The sequence below is a fragment of the Eretmochelys imbricata genome, chromosome 2, assembly GCF_965152235.1.
Source record: "Eretmochelys imbricata isolate rEreImb1 chromosome 2, rEreImb1.hap1, whole genome shotgun sequence".
NCBI lineage: Eukaryota > Metazoa > Chordata > Testudines > Cheloniidae > Eretmochelys > Eretmochelys imbricata.
The window spans coordinates 213,043,533-213,064,198 of NC_135573.1; the positions used below are offsets into that span (position 1 = coordinate 213,043,533).

The window sequence follows — 20,666 nt, forward strand, 5'->3', positions numbered from 1 at the left end:
AGGCCTCTAGGCACTGCTGCAATACAAATAGTAAATTAACCATCACCACACTGGGTATGTCTGATATCTAAAGGGAATGGTCTAGCTATTTCTTTTTGTTGAACTCAGTAAAATATTTCAATCATACCTTTCAATAAAAGTTTTTATGCGATACCCAATAAAGGATTAAAAGCTTAATACTGTATACAGAAAAATCCTATACTGTGTCTGATAGCAACTATGTGTCACCTTATGAATTGGACATGTGAATCCATGAGAGCTATCTATGGAAAAGAAAAGAACTCAGTCCCCCAATAATACATTTTTCATATTTCCATATATCTCAAAGATTACCCTAGTCAGGGGCAAGAACTGCTTTTGCTTAGGACAGAGTTTGTGGATTTATGTTTTTCCCCCACCTGTCTTGTTCTTCCCCCCAAATTAAGATTACACAAAGATCACAGGCAATATTTTAGGATTATGAAAACTTTTCTGGCATCTAAAATTAAAAAGGAGTTGGCCGTTCCAGGAATTCTGAAACTGGTTCTGAAGAATTAATTATCAAACTTCTGAAGTAGTAAAATAAGCTTAGTGGTTTTTGAATGTAAAGCATTCTTAATGGCACAAGACTCAAGTATTTCATTTTATAAATAATAGATATTTAAGATGTTAAAAGTTTATTTTCCCCTATATCCTCAAGACTGTTTGGGGGACTTTTTTTAGAAAAATATTAATAGGGGTTCCTATATATAAATATATTTTGGTTCTGCACTGCAAATCTGCGGTCATTTTTTAAAATAAAAAATTTTCAGTATGCCTTGAAACTTGTTCAGTTCTAACTTTTTGTTAATAGTAAATACTAACACTGCACGTTGCATAATAAAATCATAATAAATCCTCATTTCTGTGGTCAGTTGCAAACAGAACACACTGGACTAGTGAGAGAAATGGAAAGTTAAACAAAGATCATGGGCACAATCCTACTTTTGTTGAAGTTAATGGGAGTTTTGTCACAGACTCCAATGACAGAAAGAGCAGACACCTAGGTCTTGAAAGTTTCTCAAAATCAGATTTTTAGTGTGATTTTTTCCCCTCACCTCAACACTACCAATTTCCTTGTCAAGAATGTTACAATTTCAAAACCCACCTAAGGTCCTATTTTTGAGTGTGTGGTGGTGGTCAGCTTTTATGGTTCTTCTGTGGGTGCGTATTCAGTTCACTTATAAATTGGAACGTACCCCACTTAATGCAGTTGGGTTTTTTGAATGACTGACGATGATCATCACCATATCTAACAAAATCAAGTGAGAGTGCTGAATGTTTTTTATTAGTTTTGACATACTGCATTTCAACAATTCTCTTCAAAAGCATTCCCCCTCACCCCCTGGATTATTTTAATCATTTATATGCAAAAAAATCATTATATGCACAAATATTCCATATATTAGTGGAAAATAAAGCAAAATACTTTAAAAATTACATGAACTCTTTACAAAGTAGCCTTGATTTAACAGGGCATGAGGTGCACCCAAATTAGTTAAGGCCTGCCTTAAAATAGCACGTACTTGATACTACAAGCCATGCAAGTGTGCACAGCTCTTTTCACTCTTGAGTTTCTAATGACTACCGGCAGAAGCTGTGGATTTAGCTGATTTTCTGACTGTGACAAATCCTTCTGAGACAGACGCATCATTTCTCTTTAGAAACATTCACAGAATCTTAAGTCAGAGATGGAAAATATCTACTAAGTCACTAGGACAGGATTATTTCAATGTTCTTTACTAAATCCATTTTGTGGTGAGATCACTTAGTAATATGTGCATTGTCTGGCAGACTTTGCTGAGCATATAGTAGTAATTAGTAAGGGGGAGTAGTCCCTGTTTACTAAAAGGACACTGGTCTTACAACCATTGGAAGAACTTTCCAAAGGTTGTGGTAGCTTCTTAATCACTAGAAACTTTAAAATCAAGTTTGAAGATTTTTCTAAAAGACATGCTCTAATTTAACCAGGAATTAATTCAGAGAACTCCTATGGCCCGTGTTATGCATATCAGACTAGATATGCTCAGGGTATGTCTACACTGTGATAAAAACACCCATGGTACTGAGTCTCAGACCCCAGGTTAGCTGACTCATGTTCATGAGGCTCAGGGGGCAGGGGCTACAAAATTGCAATGTAAACATTTGGGCTCAGGCTGGGACCCAAGCTCTGAGACACTCCCCACTGCAATTTTATAGCCCTGCAAGCTTGAGTCAGCTGCCCTGGGCCAAACATAGCTGTGCCATGCATCTGCATGGCTTTTATTGCAGTGTAGACATAGACAGCAGTCCCTTCTGGACCTTAACTACAAATCTTGTCATATAGAAACTAACTAGGGATAGAAGGATCATAAAAAGGGTAACTGACACAAAATGCTTGTCCATACACTTTTTCCCACCTGTTTTATTACTGTAACCATTAATAACTTCTCCCTATCTACAGTAACCATGTCTCAAATTCATTTTATTTACAGTCATGGTTTTGGAACGGAACTTATTTCATGTCATTACGACTACAAGTATACACCCATTTCTCTCTCACACACACTTGTTTGGAATCATTCACTCTTCTGACAGCCCCAGTAAATATAGACATGATATAAATATATTTTAACATAAGACTGTCCTGGTTGCTCGTCTCCCTTTGATGCATTAACATTACTACAAAAAGGTGAAAGCAGAACACAGTATTCTAGCAGTTTAACCATTTTCATGGACTAACAACTAGATTTAATTTTAACTATTTATAATATCCTATTAAGTATGACAGTACATTTTGTTAGTACTGTGACAATCCACTAGAGTACTCTGGCATGATATCTTTGCTGAGGAGCGGGAAGAGAAAAAATTTCAAAATGAAGTTACAAAAGTGGGAAATAATTAGAGTGGCTATGAGTATTATAGTGAGAAATTAACAACCTACAAGTTAAAAAAGAAAATTTAAATTGGTTATTAAAAATAGGCATCAACATAACAATGCTCAAGAGTATGTGTGTAAATGACAATCCTGTACTATTGGAAGGAGATTAACTTGGATGATGCAGGAGATGCTTTCCAACACTATTATCTAGGACTATGAAGGATTAATAGCACCGACTAGAGTGAGACACAGTGCAGCCAAGTGTTGCGTAAGTTTCCTTACTGAACTTTGCCAAAGTATCTTCATGCTATTCCAGTCTTGGGTCTCTCAAGCAAAAGCTATTAACCTTGCAGAAGCATGCTACATTTTAAAGGAAATTTTATAATTCTATAATTATATTTTATTTAATTAATGAAAGAATTAAGAAACGTAACAAGTCTTCATTTTACTTCTGATATGATGTAATATAGACTGTACATTTTCTGATTGTATTCTTCTTCCTTGCTCTGTGTATGTTACATGCCAGTTAATGCTTTAATTCTGCAAATACCTACACGCATGTGCACAAGCATTTGTAGGATCATGGCCTTAGAATGTACACTCTTTGGAAAAAGAATCATGCCTTTGTATTTTTGCTGCTATTACAGTCAAATAATTGTATTGAAATTGGAAGGTTTTTTTCCAAAGCTGATAATGTACTCAATTCTACCCAGGAAGAATTTTGCTGAAGATGTCCTCTGAAGAATGGCTACACTATTTTAATGTGTTACCTTATTTTGTTTTGCACTCTCCTTGGCAAAATATGGATATGGCTACCATTTTCAATGTTCAGATAATTCTTCCTTTCTGTTGCATATAAACAAAACAAAAAAGGTAGAGAAGACCTGGGTTTTTAAATCAGTAACTTGAGGAACAGGAAATAATTGTTTTGACCTTTTTCTGCTGCCGTATTATTTCTCTTTCACTGAGGTGCAATATAGCTAGTGACTTTGCACATTCAAAACAATTAGCACATAACTCCTAGTTTAAATCAGTATTCAGTCTGGTTTTGCTTGAATGTGCCCTAAAGAGCAAACTTTTCTGTAGCATTAAGGTATGCTTCTGAATAACCTTTTAACCCTTTTAACAGTTTTCTCTTTTGGAAGTTTTTTAAACTAAAAATTGTATACTCCTAAAGAAAGGAAAATTGTGTTTTTATAGATAGGTGTATCTTAAAATAATTTATGTTCATGCTCTGCTTTGAACTTCCTGCACTAAGATAATTAGTCCCACCAATCAAGGTCTAACCAATATTTAATTTTTATTTGTGTGTGTATGCCCTATTTATGTAGCTTGTGCTAATTTTTCTCATATTCTTAACATTACTCTAAACGCTGCAAAAGAAATACTTTAAATTTTTACAAAAGTACATGTATAACATATTTATAAGTCTTAGTTCTTAAAAATGTTGTGGTATTTCATGAGTAAAATATGTATAGGCCAGTTTCTCAACTTAATGGTGTACCACAAGTTGCCCCACAGTTTGAAACCACTCTCACAATACCTCCACATATGTAGGACAGGGATTCATATGATTCCATGCAAGTTATGTAAAATCAAAATTTGTATGTTAATTGGTCTTTAAAATATATTAAATTAAGCAGTGAGATTCTGTTGATTTAAAGAGAAGATTTGTATTTTAAGAATCCAAACAATGAAAGTTTACCTTTCTTATTGTAAAGTAATGAATTGACAATTAAATGTGCCAGACAATTGTACAGTCAGCAATCTATTTACCTACAAAATAGATACACACATACTCCAAGCTTCTGCCACACTTCTCAGCCTTGACCTGGAAGAACTAATTTTAGGTTTGAGAGGAAGCATATTTTGTAAGTATAAGTTTGACAGATACCAATTGTAGAGGTTCCTGTGATATGGACACATCCCCTGGGACCTGGACTGAGCATGGCTCATGTCAGGCTAATGAACAGAAGTTACAGTACCTCTCATTCATTACTACAACTGCATCAGTTTCAGATCCAATGACTTAGTTGACAATAAGGTCTGTATCCCATAAACCATCTAGTTTCCTGCTAAAAACTATTAGAACATGGAAGAAAATTTAACAATGTCCTTTATCATACCTTATTTAACAATAGTTGACCCTCCATCATAGAATTATATTGCATTTGATCCATAGGGTTGGGTTGAGTTTCTGGAACACACTGGTACATAGACACAGCACCTGCATAGCATGTTTGAGGAGTTACCATAACTGGCTGAGAGTTTATTCCACACTCTTGATTCTCGGGGACTTGTTGTGAACAACTGAGAAAATCCTCCATGCTTGAAGAACCAGGATAGATTGATCTGTCAAAATGTCCTATGGGGAAATCTATTTGGGTAAAACTAGAGAGCTGTGCTACAGGGGTTGTGGGCTGTTTATAAGGCATAAACTCCTGCCTACATTCATGAGGTGGAGGGTTGACTTCTGATTTGTAAGCGAACTCTTGAGTAGTACCATGCATGTCAGAAAAAACATATTGCACTGGCTGCTGCTGTGAACAGCTAAAAGGCACACTACTACCAGAGTTCCAATTTGTGAACATCCCATTGACTTGCATATACTTCATCTTCTGACATAACTGCTGCTGCTGCTCAACCACTTGTTTTTGGTGCTGATTAACTTGCTGCTTATCCAAATGTTGCTGTACCAAACAGACAGAGTTCTGAACCGTTGTCTGTTGCTGATGGCAACCTGAATACAAGAAGTCAGGCTTATTATTTAGAGAATCCTCAACATAGGTCAGGATTTCATCAGTTATGTTGATGTCTCCAATATCATCCACACAAGAAAATTCAGCTTTAAAAAACTCCTCATCCTGCTGAATACATTTTATATCTTCAAAGTCAATACCCAGACTTCTCATGATGTTGTACAAGTCACTATTTTTATTATCTTGAAAGAGCTCTGCACTGTCCTCAGTAAGCATTAAGTTGCTTTCCTGGGGACAGTTGGTTTGTTCCCGTTTCAGGATGTTATTTCCAGTTGGTAAGAGATTATCTTGCCAGTCACTGGTAACAATGTTGCCCAATTCATCGCTGGTGTCCGTAAACAAGTTTCTCTCAAAAGAAAGTTTATCTGAAGCGGGAGGACAGAGATATACAGACTCATCTTGTCTTAACATGACACCCAGAAGTGAGTTTGGATCAACATATTCTTTATGTAGTGTAGCTTTGGCAGGAGGTCCTTTCACCCTGGTGCTTTTAACCTTTGTCTGCAAGGGATCCATTAGGCCAGGCAAAGGGAAAGTTACCTCATACAACACGGCCTCACCAGTTGCAAACATAAAAGGCACCATCATGTTTCGCTTCCGTAAATGCTCTTCCCCTTCTTCTTCTCTGAAATTGACAAAAAAAAAATACAGTACTTTATTACAGTATTGTAGTAATTACAGTAAAATAGTATAGTTTGTTTCCTCGAATTGATGCATTAAAAAAGTGAGCTATTTTATTTGTAGGCACTTGAAAAGTGCCAGTCATGAAGGAATCTATTAAAACTTAACTTTAGTGGGTAAAATGAGCAACAACAGATCTTGGTAGAAGGAGTTTATTTACTGTAATACTTCTACATAGGTTAATCAATATTATGTGTGCAATTCAATAAACCTAAATGACATACTTCATATTCTACTATTCTTGCCTTGCTGGGAGTATGGATCTTTTCAGCACTGAATTCTCTCGATATTTTTCATTTCTCGTGTCAAGTGAGTGTTGGGTTTGTCTGGATGATGCTAAATAATAAGCGGAATGGAATTCAGTAGGTACTCTACTCAAGTTAATTCCTATGAGTAATATATGAGGTCTCTGCAGCTGGATTTCTTCCAATGGAAAAAGGGAGAAAAATAGAGGTAGGGTGGATGGAACAATTTTGTGCCTTTGTTTCATTAAATTTACTTCCTGAGAGGAACACCATGGCATCTGCCATAATCAGTGCTACATACAATTTGAGATCTCAAGGGAGGGATTTACAGATGGAATTACTGCAACACTGGCAATTTTTAACTCTTTTAAAGAAAACAACAACAAAAAACCAAAGCTCTTTGCAGCAGGTAGAGAACATTCAAAAACAAAAACATAACCCCCAAATCCCTGCATCTTAATAAGATCTATGTCAGATGGTACGTTGGTTGTTTTCAAGCTAAGCTGCCATATTGTAACAATTACTTACGTAAGAGGTCTCTGTGTTGAAATGATATAATCAGGTCTTCCGTTTTTGTAGATCAGGCGTGCATTTGCTTGAACCCAGGCCCATCCATTTTCTTTGGTAAGAAGTCTAAACACAGTCATGCCACTCTCTCCAGTTTTTATCACTAGAATTAAAAAGGTCAAATATACTGCTTAATATTTTTTCCAATTAAGAAATAAGCAAGAAAACTTGGCATGTTATAAAAATAATTCCACTTCAAAAGCACTTTAAGTCTCCAATTACCTACTAGTATAAAAGGTAAGTACTTAATAGTATGTTTCCATATTACAGAATTATGTTCTCCATAAACCCATTGACATACAATAACCGAACCCATTTGGACCCAGAAAGTAAAACAAAAACAAAATGAATATATGATCTGCCTGCCAAAAAGCTTTACCTAGGCTATGGGTAAATACAAGAACAAAAATCACAATGAATTCTAAGATATTCACATGACACTGACAAACCAGCACAGTTTAAAATGAACTAGCCAGTCCACCTGCGTTTAACCTTTAAAGGCATGTCAAGAGGCACTGCAATATAAACAGGTCAATTCAGTGTGTGCTAGTATCAAAGCGATGTTAAATGGGCTAGCAGACACCAGCCCATTCAGTTATGTTGATAAGAGATCAAGGAAAATGTTGATGGAATTGTTTTTGTCTGAGTGTATCCTGTACGCAGTCAACCTTAAGATCAAAGATATGTATATACAGCATGAAATTAATGATATTACCTGCATTGTCTTCAATTATCTATCTCTGTTAAAATGAGTGGCCAGCAATTATCTTATATAAATCAATTTAACTTGATTATTTCTGTATGGATGGGAAGTAAAAGGTTAACTTCAAAGCAAGGGTCCTTCGTTTAATAATGGAGATTCACGAGCTGTCTGCATTACCTATTCTTGCTCAGCAGGCGAAAACCCATGCTGCAACAGTGACACTCACCAAGCTGTTTGCAGCTATAAGCAGCAGCACTGGGAATGATCCTGCCTTCTCTGATCTGCTGAACTCTCAACTGGGGAGTTTTGAGCCATTGGACTGAGATCCCCAAAAAGCTAATTTTGGGAAAGCCCTGAGATTCTTACCGCCATTAGCAGACATTACATCTCTGCTATCAACTGGGCTCATATATTCTGATTCAATTGTAATGTATTTTATCTGCTTTTAACCCTTTTAGTAACATTTTATTAATTAATAAATCTGTAGTTAGTTTACTAAGGATTGGCTACCCGCATTGTTTTTTGGTTAGAACCTGAAGTATCCAGTAACCTGAGGTGAGTGACCAAAACCTAGTGTGTGTTAGTTTTGGTTTTAATAACCTTACACCAGAAAGTCCAGTTTGCCTGGGTGGTAAGTAGGGGCTGGAATGCCAAGGGGAGATCTGCTGAGAGTCACTCCAGACACTAACAATTCAGTACAACCCCCCCCAGTATTTAATGGCACCGTGGTCCATTATCTCACCAATAGCAGGGACTGCTAAATACAACAGCACATAAATGACAAAATTCTAAACTCTGTTCTAGCACAGTGGTTCTCAAAGTAGGGCCGCCGCTTGTTCAGGGAAAGCCCCTGGCGGGCTGGGCTGGTTTGTTTACCTGCCGTGTCCGCAGGTTTGGCTGATCGCAACTCCCACTGGCCGTGGTTCACCGCTTCAGGCCAATGGGGATTGCTGGAAGCGGCATGGGCCGAGGGATGTGCTGGCCGCCCTTCTGGCAGCCCCCATTGGGCTGGAGTGGCGAACCGCGGCCAGTGGGAGCCACAATCGGCTGAACCTGCGGACTCGGCCAGTAAACAAACAAGCCCAGCCCACTGGGGGCTTTTCCTGAACAAGCGGCGGCCATAGTTTGAGAACCACTGTTCTAGCAGAAAGGCAACTGCAAATACAAAAACACAAAATAAAATGATCACCACCACCACACACAGGGCATTTGCTTTGAGTCAAGGATGGAAAATGTTTAGTTGTTTTAGATCTCTAATATGATGAAAATATTATAACAGTGAGTATTTCGAATAGCAATTGTAGCTTTCAGATGCTATCTCAAAAAGTCTATCTGCCACTGCTTCATCTTGCAGTCCAACTGTCACTTTTATAGTACTTACAGTGATGAAATAATTGCATTCCTAGACACAATAAATAATTGCATTCCTAGACACAAACTGAACTGAAAATAAAAAAGTAAACGTTTGTAAGAGTCCCTAATAGAAAAAATCTATTTTATAAGGAGGCATTTAATATACTTCGCACCAGAGTGGGGGAAAACCAATGGGAAAAAATTATTCCATCTCTTCCCTGAACCTTCTCCCATTTTAAAAATTTTAAAAAACCTCCCATCTTTTGAGGTTCTGAAATGTTTGAGATAAATTTCCCTTCGGTGCCACCATTTTCAATCCTGGTCTCAGCCAGAAATTGGAAGTAATGAAGCTACCTTTGTAATATTTACATTCATTGCATGATCGGATTTTGGTGGGGGTGATTGAGTGTGCCACCAAATTGTTCTTTAAGGCTCCCAAACCTGCAAGCTGATCTGCGTGGGCAGATCTGACAGATTATTAATGGGGCTCTGAACAGACACAGGGGTCCACTTACACATGTGAGATTTCACAGGTCAGGGAGGACTGTGTGCCTACTGGTCACCCCTTTGGTATATAGAGTGGGGGATAGCTAAACAGTTTGCTTTACAAATGATCAATGGAGAGCAGAGTCTAGGTGATTTACTACAGATGTGTAAGGGGATAGCAGGAAATTATTAAATATTACCTCCAAAGAAGAGTAAAAGAGACAGTGCCTGTAGATCATAGAAAGTTTTCCTGTAAGAGGCTAAATTGAGAACTATCTTAAAATCCATCTCCCTAGGAGAAGTTGTTGAAATAGCAGCAGTTGGGCTGTGGAGAACAAGAACTGTGAACAGCAGGACATGACAGGAACCAGGATATTTAACCAAAATGGGTCCAGATAGGAATATTAAATATTTCTTCTTCCAGTATAAACTCTTATATGCAGCAGAAGGACATGTATAAAGAAAAGTGTTTATTTTGTAAATGACTAGATTAATTTTGGTTGTGTTTCATAACATTTAGTATAAATGTAATCTTTGCTTTGTTTTAGCAGCCTGCCTTACACAGATGCCAAATTACACTTACTTCGGATATGATTCTCAGCACAATAAAGCATATCAGCTGCATGAAGAAACTGATATCCTGTTCCTCTCATACACAGCTCTGCTTCAGTGTATCCCAGCACAATTTTTCCTCTGTAAGACAAAAAGGAAAACAAACTGTAGCACTACTGATGTATCAACGTACAGTATGAGCACAGGAACTAATCAATCTGGGCTAAACATTTCTGCTACAGCAGAGTATGTCATCAGTATTTACAATAAAGATTTTATACAAGATTTTAATGCGATTCTTCTTACAAAATTTAGCAAATACATCATGAGCCATAAGGCCTTTATTATTTACCTATTTACCTTCAGAATCCAGAAATGCTTCCACAAAATGAATTGGGATATTCCAAAAATAGACATTTAAAGTTAGGCTCCTAATTCTGTATTTTGTTACATATGCAAAGTGGGCTAATTTTCAGAATTACTGTGCATGCAGTAGCTCCCACTTTCTGCAAAGGGATCCCTAGTCTGCTTGGCACTTTTATGTGTGTGCGCGTGCAAATCAAGCCATGTTTTTACTGGTAGGTGCCTAAATATGACATTACATTTCCTTGCTAGTTAGAGAAGTATTCTAGTCAAAAGTGTGTCCGAGAATATGCCACTTATGTGACTGATGAGTCTGGGGATGCTCATAGTGCAATTAGGTGGTTGCTCAGAGCAAAAGGAGGCTGGCACTGTGTGCTCTAGTTCTGCAGCACACAAGCCCATGTCGTCTCTAACCTCCCACTTCTCTTAAAAAAAATGGAAGCATCTCCTTCCTCCAGTTATTAAACACCGCTTCTATCTCCTGCATTTCACGCCAGCTGCCACTCACCCGAGCTGCTCAATATGGGAGTGGACGTGAGCGCCACTGTACTAAAGGGAACACAGAAGAGTTGTGCTGGCAGTAGCACCATGCTCCATAGCAGTCAACAGGATTCTGTAAGAGCCCTTCGCGGCCACAGCAGGATCAACAGGATATTATCAGGAATGGGGGAGGAAGAATGGAAGAGGCAAGAATTTTGAAGGAGCTGGGAGTATCTCCCAGCGACTTAGACAGTGGAAAGCTCAGTGGAAGGAAAGACTAGGGAGGAAGACATCTGGGGCACAAATTGAAGATGCAAATAAAGGAAGATGCAGTAGAAGGAAAAGGGAAAGAGATGTGGATTAAAAAAAGAGAAAATAAAAAGGAAAGGAAACAACAGACAAAATAAAGAATAAATGGTTTGTGAATGAAAAAAAGAAAAATGGGAGATGGAAGGTAAAACAATAGAATAAATACAAAAACAAAAATGGAAAGAGGAAGAGATGAAGTTAGCAATCTCATGGCTAGTAAAATTTTACTTCTCTTTTATTTATTCACATATGTACTTTTCTTTATTGGGATTAGTAGTAGTTGGGGGAACATGGGAAAAACACACTCATATACTGACGAAAGGGTGGAGGATAGTCTGGCTGTACATTGTGCAGCATGGGTTCAGGGGAATCTGACCAGGGCTACCCAATCATAAATGGAAGTGGAGATTTAAAGCACTGACAACACTTGAAAATCTGACCTCAGAAAGGAAGGGAGAAGGGAAAAAACTCAGGAGAGGCCAGAGGATTTTATCTTGGAAGAGGAATCAACTTAGTGGCCTTTTTGCCATGCTTGGGGCATGGTTGTCCTACTTTGATCTAGAAATGTAGTAGGGTTTATTTTTTTTAAATGAAGAAAAAAGAATGGTTTGGGATCTGGTCCAAAGCACTGTGAAAAATAGTTATTTCATGTGGTTAATTTCTGTAGAATTTAGTTTCATTTATAGCTAATTTGCAACAAATCACATTTCCATAGTAGTTTACATCTATTTGAATTGAAAAGGTGTAGTGGAGGAGCAGGAGGAGGAGGAGGAAGTGGTGAGAAAGATGCTTTGATCTGGGTGAACTTCATCCTCGTCAATGGAGAGTATTCTAAATCATCCCTCCCAGGGGTTACCTTTTATCTCTAATTCATAAAAATACTTCTGAAGAACAATTTTTTGTTTTGATAATGCTCAGGAGACAGGTATCAAAGAGTTTCTGAGCGGATACCCATAGACAGTACCCCTTCTATCTACAAGTGCTTTATATCTTCCAGCCGTGGAAGAGAAAAACCTAATGATAAAATACTACTTACCACCCGAATACACAATCGCATCCAATGCTCACCTAAAGGTACCCATTTAAACACTTTAAAGGTGCAGAGATCCATTTCAGCTGCAAGTGTACAGGGAAATGTAACATGCTACGTAGATGACCATGTACCTACTTTGCATCACAGCCTGTAGGTGTGAAGTCCAGTTTGTGCTTAGTTCTGAAAATGAAGTTTTTGGTTCGTATCTCAAGGATGGATGGAAGCTGCAGTGGGGTAGCCACTGCAAATAGAGCCAGCTGAGGAGAGACAGGAGAGCCATCCTTCCCTTTCTTGTTCTGTCCATGAAGAAACTTTAATCTCCCTTGAAAATTCATGGCCTTCAGATGAGGAAAATATATAGTGATCACAGATGACAGAGATATTTACAATTCAAACTTTATTTATTTATTTAAAAAAACCCACTTCTCTGAAAAGTGGCAGATTTTAACTTATTTTAACGTCCATCAAATTCATGCTTTGGGCCTTACTATTAATATATATATATTTTTAAATAGAGTTATGCTGCTATATTTAGATGTCTGTCATTTAGAAATCTATTACCCCATAAACCCATCTCAAAAAGCAAATACAGAAAACCCAGTGTAAAACAACATCACTAGTAAAAAAAAAGCTGAATTGTTTTGAACCCTATGTAAGCAGAGATGGATTCAAAGAACCTTTTATTTTATTCCTAGGCACCATTATCACCATTCTCTAGTTTTATACACTTTAGGCAACAGTGGAAGCCTTTATATAATTGTATACTCACCAAGAACCCAGATGAATTATCCAGGAGGCACCGTAATCTGCAGACGAAATTTCTTTCCATAAAGGAAGAATTCTCTGGAGGAAGCTGTTCTGGCTTATAATAGGCTGCTGGCTGTGAAAAGCCATTATCTCCTACAGGAAAAGATTATTTATAAGGGTTATTTTTAGAGCAACACCTAGTCAAGGCTATCTAAAACAAATGATCTTCCGCCCCATAAACAAAATCGCAGGTCATGACCTGAACATGAACAATGTAAATTGGAAACATCCTCAAGACCTACATTGACTGTACCACTAGAAATGGTTTAAATATCAGTTCTCTTGATAGGATCGTGTTTAACTGTTTATCATACTGTAGAATTGTGTCTAACACACCTCCTAGTTGTTCTTTAGTAGTCCTTTTTTTAGTTTATGATTCAGATTTTGAAGCAGTCTTGGAAAATTAGATTTCTCCATGGGGAGTGTCCACACTGCCTTACAGGTGGGATTTTCAACAGGGAGTTTGGCAGTCAACTCCCATTTAATTTCCTTGGGAATTAGGCACTTAACTCCACTGAGTCCTTTTGAAAATCCTACAGCATTTCCTGTTGACGCCTAGTATTGCGTTAAGAAATCACAGCTCTCTACGCATCTAACAAAATCCAACAGGAAAAGTGCCACAGATCAGCTGCTCTGTTCGTTGTGCATACTGCCACTTGTTAAATGTTTATTTTTATAGAAACAGTCTCATATTCATATATTGTGACGTCAATAGCATGTGCAGAACAGAAACAACAAAAGCAGCAAGATTTGTTATGTACAGTGCTGATCATGAAATCAGTGTGTCATTTTATCCATCAGAAGCGTGTGCAACTTTAGGATGTGTAACTGAGGTGGTAAAACGATACTGTGTTAGCAATTTAGGATAACTATTTGCTGTTGAAGTGACATTCAGGCATTAATTTATATTTCAACCATTAAGGTCCAAGAAACATAATGCAAAAAACACTGCATCAGTAACCTGCAAACTGATCATATGATCTGCATGATGTTACACATTACAATTACTGTACTAAGTCTGTTCAACATTAGTTAATGAAGTACTCTCTGCAGGCAATACACCCTCCCCCCCCCCCATTCATATGCATGTACAGGTGAAATTGAGAAAACTGCCACAGTAAGAACTACAAGATCTCTTATGCCATATATATGCTGTAGCTTTGGAGTTGTGCAAACAGCTTGATTAAAATAAACTAATCAGGTGCGTAAAACCTACACAAAATTTGCTCTGGCATTTACTCTAATAGAAATTCAATAACTAACAGTATCAATGAAAAATTACACAAAGTCAAGTGAGGGAACTGATTTTGATGTATGAAAAAAAAGCCAAACATTAAATTCCAGATCTCAAGCAAGATCTAATTTGTTGTTTCTCATATATCAAACGTAATAAAGTAAATGAGTTGCACATTAGCTACAGTACCATTCTCTCTCACACTATTTTGGGAGTAATTTTAGACAGTCTTGAAACACTGTTCGACAATCCACATTTAACTATCCATGGTACAGCTGCACTCAAGAATGTCTGAACATTTCTTCTAACTTCCTTAGAAATAGAAAAGACCCAAACGTACACATTGGCACTTCTTTTTTGGATCCAGAGATCTAAAAGGTCATGAAATCTGGACTCTAATTTCAAGGCGTTAAAAAAAACACCTTATAATTAACTATGAATGCCAAAAATGGCAATATGAACATTAACACTAACAACTCAGGTAATTCATCGAAACATTCTGTAACAGAAATCGACATAGCGTAACCTGAATAGTATGGTCTGGGGTAGTCAATTGCTGTCCTGTTATTTCTTAGACTTAATCTTACTCTTAGTACTAACACAGCAGGCTCCCTCCACAGCAGAACAACATCTGAAATTTTGAACATATTTCATTATGGAAAACTCAATTTTATACTGTCTTCCTTACTGTCATACCTACTATTTCCCTCTATGAATATAAAACAAAAAGCGAAAGTAAAAACAGCAAAATGGCATACATGGAATGCTTTCAGTTTTTCCATATAAGAAGAAAATGTTATAAACCATGAAAATGTGTTAATAATCCAGATTACCACGCTATACACACAATTTACAATTTAAACGTGAAATGTTTGTATTACACTGAAAACTAATGGTTTCTAACAGAAACTAAATTTTCTGATTTACACGTCCAGTAAATGGATGGCTAGTTGAATGAACTCTTCCTTTCCATTCTGCCCTTAATTCCAGCCATGCCTCACAATGGGTAAAATGTTTGTTCGGTGTCCATAGCAGTTTTATTCTGTTGGTCACTAAAAGTACAAATCAAGACAAATATATGTATACGAGATTACTGAATTAAAATGCTTTCACTAACATTTTGGGGTCCTCGTGATCATAAAAGTGACATCTGTTTTGTATCTGAATTAAATAATAATAAAAAAGACCAAAGAGCCGAAAGTTGTATTTTCCCAATTTACAAGTAATCTGGCATGAAAACCGTTAAAATTTAAAGTAAACTAGGAAGTACTGCATAGCATTAATATTCCTGCTCTGTTCTTGCATTACTTCCATCATTCAAGTGAAAATTGATGCTGAGTTAAGCTATTGTCTTACGTTTTCACACATTTTCACACATTATTTATAAATTGCTCTGTGCTGTTAAAAGGCATTTTTAATCTTGGAATGCTTTTTCACTCTAAAGTAAACCACTCTATACAAATATGTCTTCTGACAACAGCTGTTTGCTAAATTAAGTCCCAACACTAAATCAAAAGACATGTTCACTGTAGAATGTTTTCAGCTAGATGTGTAAGTTGATCCAGATCTGGTATAAACACTATAAAAACCTAGTTGAGTCACAAACACAAACTAACTGTTTTGTACTAGGCACAAGAACAACTGTGAGGCACACTGAGCTTTAAATGAGCCAAGACCATAGGTCAAGGATATTTGGTCTTCTCCTACCTAGCTTAGTGGACATTTATCTTATTAAATATTTAAGTATGCCATCTGTCTGCAATTGAAGAAGGTTAAAGGGAAATTGGAAAATTTTAAATCAAATTTCCTTATGTAGGTAGATTGACCACAATATGGGTTATTCCTTGTTTGCTGGATTCAAAGTAGAAATAATCCAATAATAAATAGGAAAAGGGGACCTGGCCCACACATTTATAAAACTACAATGCCAAAATACACTTCTCCAAAATGTTTTCAACCTAACAATGGTCTTTGTCCTCTTTGTCATGCAGTTTCAATGGTGAAGGCCCAAATACCATTTTCATTGCTATAAGAAGAGCAGTACGAAAGCCTTATTAAAGCTCAATCTAAGAGTATCACTGAAGCTAGTATATATGATAATTCAAATACAACTTTTGGATGGTTTTCCAAATAATACAAATTGTAAAAATGTTAGCACCAAAGAAAGTATCTCCAAACATGATTCAGTTGTGGGTGGTTGTGCTTTGAGCAGGGGGTTGGACTAGATGACCTCCTGAAGTCTCTTCCAACCCTAATCGCCTGTGATTCCATGAAACCACATGGTTACCTGGATACTGACTAGTTTGGTGGCTTTACTAGGAAGAAAAGGAGTACTTGTGGCACCTTAGAGACTAACCAATTTATTTGATAAATCAAATAAATTGGTTAGTCTCTAAGGTGCCACAAGTACTCCTTTTCTTTTTGCGAATACAGACTAACACGGCTGTTACTCTGAAACCTGTCATTTTACTAGGAAGGATTCAGTTCCTTTGTTATTACAGGAAGCCAGCCATAAAGGCAGCTCTCCCAGTCCCTATAGGTAGGAGATATATTACTCACTAATTGCTTCTCAATCCAACAGATCAAATTGGCACCTACCCCATGAGGCCAGTTAGGATAGTCTCTGGTCTTAAGGGCCATCCCTCTTGTGTATTCAGCTACCTTTTGTTCTTTTGCCTGCTCCCACCCAGGAGGGGGTGCACATGGGAGAGACTTCATATATGTATGGGGAATAAAAAGCCACTCTTCCACAGCCACCAATGCACTTTTCCAGTGCTAAGATGTGACAAATGCACTGATTCAGCCATCACAGAAGATAGGTCAAAAGTTCTAAAAAGGGATGTCACACAATTTCAGTGACGTCCTAACTGAGCTAACAAATTTGATGTCAAGCTCAGTATCAGGAGAGGATGTGTAATAAATGCATAATTTCATGGAAGGGACACCACTTCATTTAAAGAGAGATGATTAAGACCTTTACTCCCTCCTGACAGAGATCTTTAGATAAATTGATTGGTTGTTATGTGTGTTCGTATCCTCAGTTTATGAAATAAAATCACATTTGGGCACTTTTGGATACATAGTATCCATCCTAGGCATCACATTATTTCACCCCAATATGAAATTAATGAGTAGTGATGCAATGCACAAGGCTTGGGATCTGCACTTCAAAACGATTTTCCACCTGTAATTTTCATTTAAAGTGAAACTAAAATCTTGTTTATGTAAGAGTCATGTTAAATGCTATAAATGGTTATCAGAAATAAGAATTTATTATTCAGAATACAAATACATGAAAGGCAACTAAGCTAGCTGATTGCATTCTCACCTTGCATTCTTTCTGCAGAATCTGAAGGTTGTGCAGGGTTTAACGCCCAATGAAGCTGATGCTGAAACTCAGGTCTGTCTTCTGTATGAATCAATTCAAATACACTCTGGTGTATAATATCAGACTATACACAAAGAAAAAAGTTGAGAGAATAAGACATCTCTGACGACAGTACCAAAGTAGTCATCTTATTGACTTCAATGACATGACTGGTTGCTGAACTGGATATTACAATCCATCTCACTAGAGGTACAATAATATCAATTTGTATTTAAGAAGAAAAAGTTTCATTAAATCATTTGTAAATGCTCAAAAGAATCCAGTCTTGCCCATTAGAATTGAATTCCTTCTTGTTATATTTTGGTTTTCTTCTGACAAAAGCTCAGCATATCTTAATTTATCAAGGTTTTACTTTTCAGTCTTCATTGTCCATGACAGCCTAACAGAAATGTAAAAAAGAAAAAACAGCTTTGCCATATTCAGAAATGACAATGGTAAATACGTCTCCCTCTTTTTTAAAATAGGAGATGAAGTTTAGACTTGAAATTAGACCAACGTTTCTAACTATCAGAGGAGTGAAGTTGTGGAATAGCCTTCCAAGGGAAGCAGTAGGGGCAAAAGACCTAAGATTATGGAGGAGCTGGTATGATGGGATAACATGATTTTGGCAATTAATTGATCTTTAACTATTCACAGTAAATAGGCCTAATGGCCTGTGATGAGATGTTAGACGGGGTGGGATCTGAGTTAGTACAGAGAATTCTTTCCTGGGTATCTGGCTGGTTAATCTTGCCCACATGCTCAGAGTTTCAGCTGATCGCCATATTTGGGGTAGGGAAAGAATTTTCCTCCAGGGCAGATTGGAAGAGGCCCTGGGGGTTTTTCGCCTTCCTCCGTAGCATGGGGCACAGGTCACTTGCTGGAGGATTCTCTGCACCTTGAAGTCTTTAAACCATGATTTGAGGACTTCAATAGCTCAGACATAGGTGAGAAGTTTATTGCAGGAGTGGGTGGGTGAGATTCTGTGGCCTGCATTGTGCAGGTGGTCAGACTAGATGATCATAATGGTCCCTTCTGACCTTAATATCTATGAGCCTAAGATTAAATGGATTTTTTTTAAAGCACATTCCAGTTTATATAGGAGCAAAATAAACACAGTGCCAGTCAGGACTTGAGCACAGTTGCGCTAGGAGACAAGGTTCCGAAGAAACTCACAAATATAAGACAACTATAAACTATGAACGTTGGTTTTGTTTGCCTGAAATCTTTCCCTGTCTAAGGTCCATTTTTATCTTTAATTATTAAACTGCCTTATCTGCAGTAATGGTGCTTAAGAATGGGACGTGAGCCAAAAATTAAGAACTTCCTGCATCAGGGGGTGAGAAAGAATTGAAGGAAAACTTTAAAGCTAAGAAAATAATTTCAAAAGCAGAATCAGTAAATTAAGATACATTTCTGTGCTGTAGGTTCTCTTAGAAAAATGTTTGTTTTCTGTGGTACCAACCATTATATCAACTCACAGTATCTAACAAAGACATAAGGGATATAAGATGGTTTTGGCAGAAGCAACAGTTTAGCTCAAACTAACTAGTTCTTTGATTTATGCATGTTTTATAAAAAAAGTATATATATACACACAGAGTATAAGTTTTAAACAAACAATTTAATACTGGTACACAGTGATGATGATTGCGAAACTTGGTTGAGGTGGAGGAGTTAGAGGGTGGGATATTTCCCAGGGAATGCCTTACTGCTACATGATGAACTAGCAATTGGCTGAGCCCTCATGGGTTAACATTCACACTCTACAAGGCAGGAGGAAAGGAAGGAGGGTAGACAGAGCCAGAGACACACACCCTGTGTGCGTTTGAGAGACAAAGATGCACTTTTCCCCTTTAAGTATGAAGAGTGGGGTCAGAAGTACACTCTTTGTTAACTAGCTCAACAAGCTGAGACCTGACTGCAGCTGCTGCCTAAGACAGCAGCTCCCTCTGTCCATGTGTCCCCCCTGCTCTATGGAAGATGGGGTAAGCGGGGTGCAGGAGCAGGGGGGAGGAGGACACCCTGACATTAGCCCCCCTCTTCTTCCCCTCCCCCCCACACAGCAAGCAGGAGTCTCAGTCTCCAGGAGAAGCTCCAAGGCAGAGGGCAGGAGCAGCACATGGCAGTGGGGGGAGGGACAGCTGAACTGCCCGCAATTGATAGCCTGCTGAGCAGCTGCTGCATAGGGAACTTAGGGGAGCAGGGAGCTGATGGGGGGCTGCCAGTTCACCCTGGTTCCAACCACCCACCAGGTAGCTCCAACGGGCTGCTCTTCCTGCAAGCAGTGGACAAAGTAGGCAGCTGCCAAACAACTTAGAAGGGAGCATTGCACAACTTTAAACGAGCATGTTCCCTAACTGATCAGCAACGTAACAACGAAACAACGTTAACCTGGATGACTTTAAGTGAGGCGTTCCTGAATATCCAGCACCCCGCAAGACCGAGATCTGTATTAATCCCAGGTGGTGAAGAGATTAAGTACAACTGTACCTTCCAGATATCAGTACGATCATTTTCCACGAAACAGGATTTTTTTTTATTCTGCAGCACAACTTAATTTGTTTGGCTTATATATTAAGTGATATTATCATTAAACAAAAACTCAGTTCCTTCACTTACACAGTGAATTGTTTACAAAAAAGGTACTATACTTAAGAAAAAGAAAAACAAAAACTCAAAGGAACTAAAAAAACCCAGTAAGCTAACCCAATATATAATTAAACTAACCTTAAAGCATATGTAGTTCATTTTATAACAGAAGTTTCTATTGAAATTACCTTTCTAGTGAATTACATACCATTCATCTCCGTAAATTGTGCAGCATTTCATATGACTTCAAACATTTA

At 37.7% G+C, this 20,666-nt stretch overlaps 1 protein-coding gene across 3 annotated transcripts in view; it reads right to left on the reverse strand.

Annotated features, from left to right (window-relative positions):
- AHR (aryl hydrocarbon receptor) overlaps positions 1-20,666 on the reverse strand; it is a 119,610-nt gene that overhangs the window by 29,498 nt on the left and 69,446 nt on the right. For all 3 annotated transcript variants that reach the window (XM_077811404.1, XM_077811403.1, XM_077811402.1), the window contains exons 5-10: positions 17,779-17,902; positions 13,179-13,309; positions 12,545-12,747; positions 10,256-10,365; positions 7,092-7,233; positions 5,005-6,262 (exon numbers count right to left, since the gene is read on the reverse strand). In XM_077811404.1, coding sequence (XP_077667530.1) covers positions 5,005-6,262; positions 7,092-7,233; positions 10,256-10,365; positions 12,545-12,747; positions 13,179-13,309; positions 17,779-17,902 — 1,968 coding nt within the window. The remainder of the gene's footprint in view (positions 1-5,004; positions 6,263-7,091; positions 7,234-10,255; positions 10,366-12,544; positions 12,748-13,178; positions 13,310-17,778; positions 17,903-20,666) is intronic.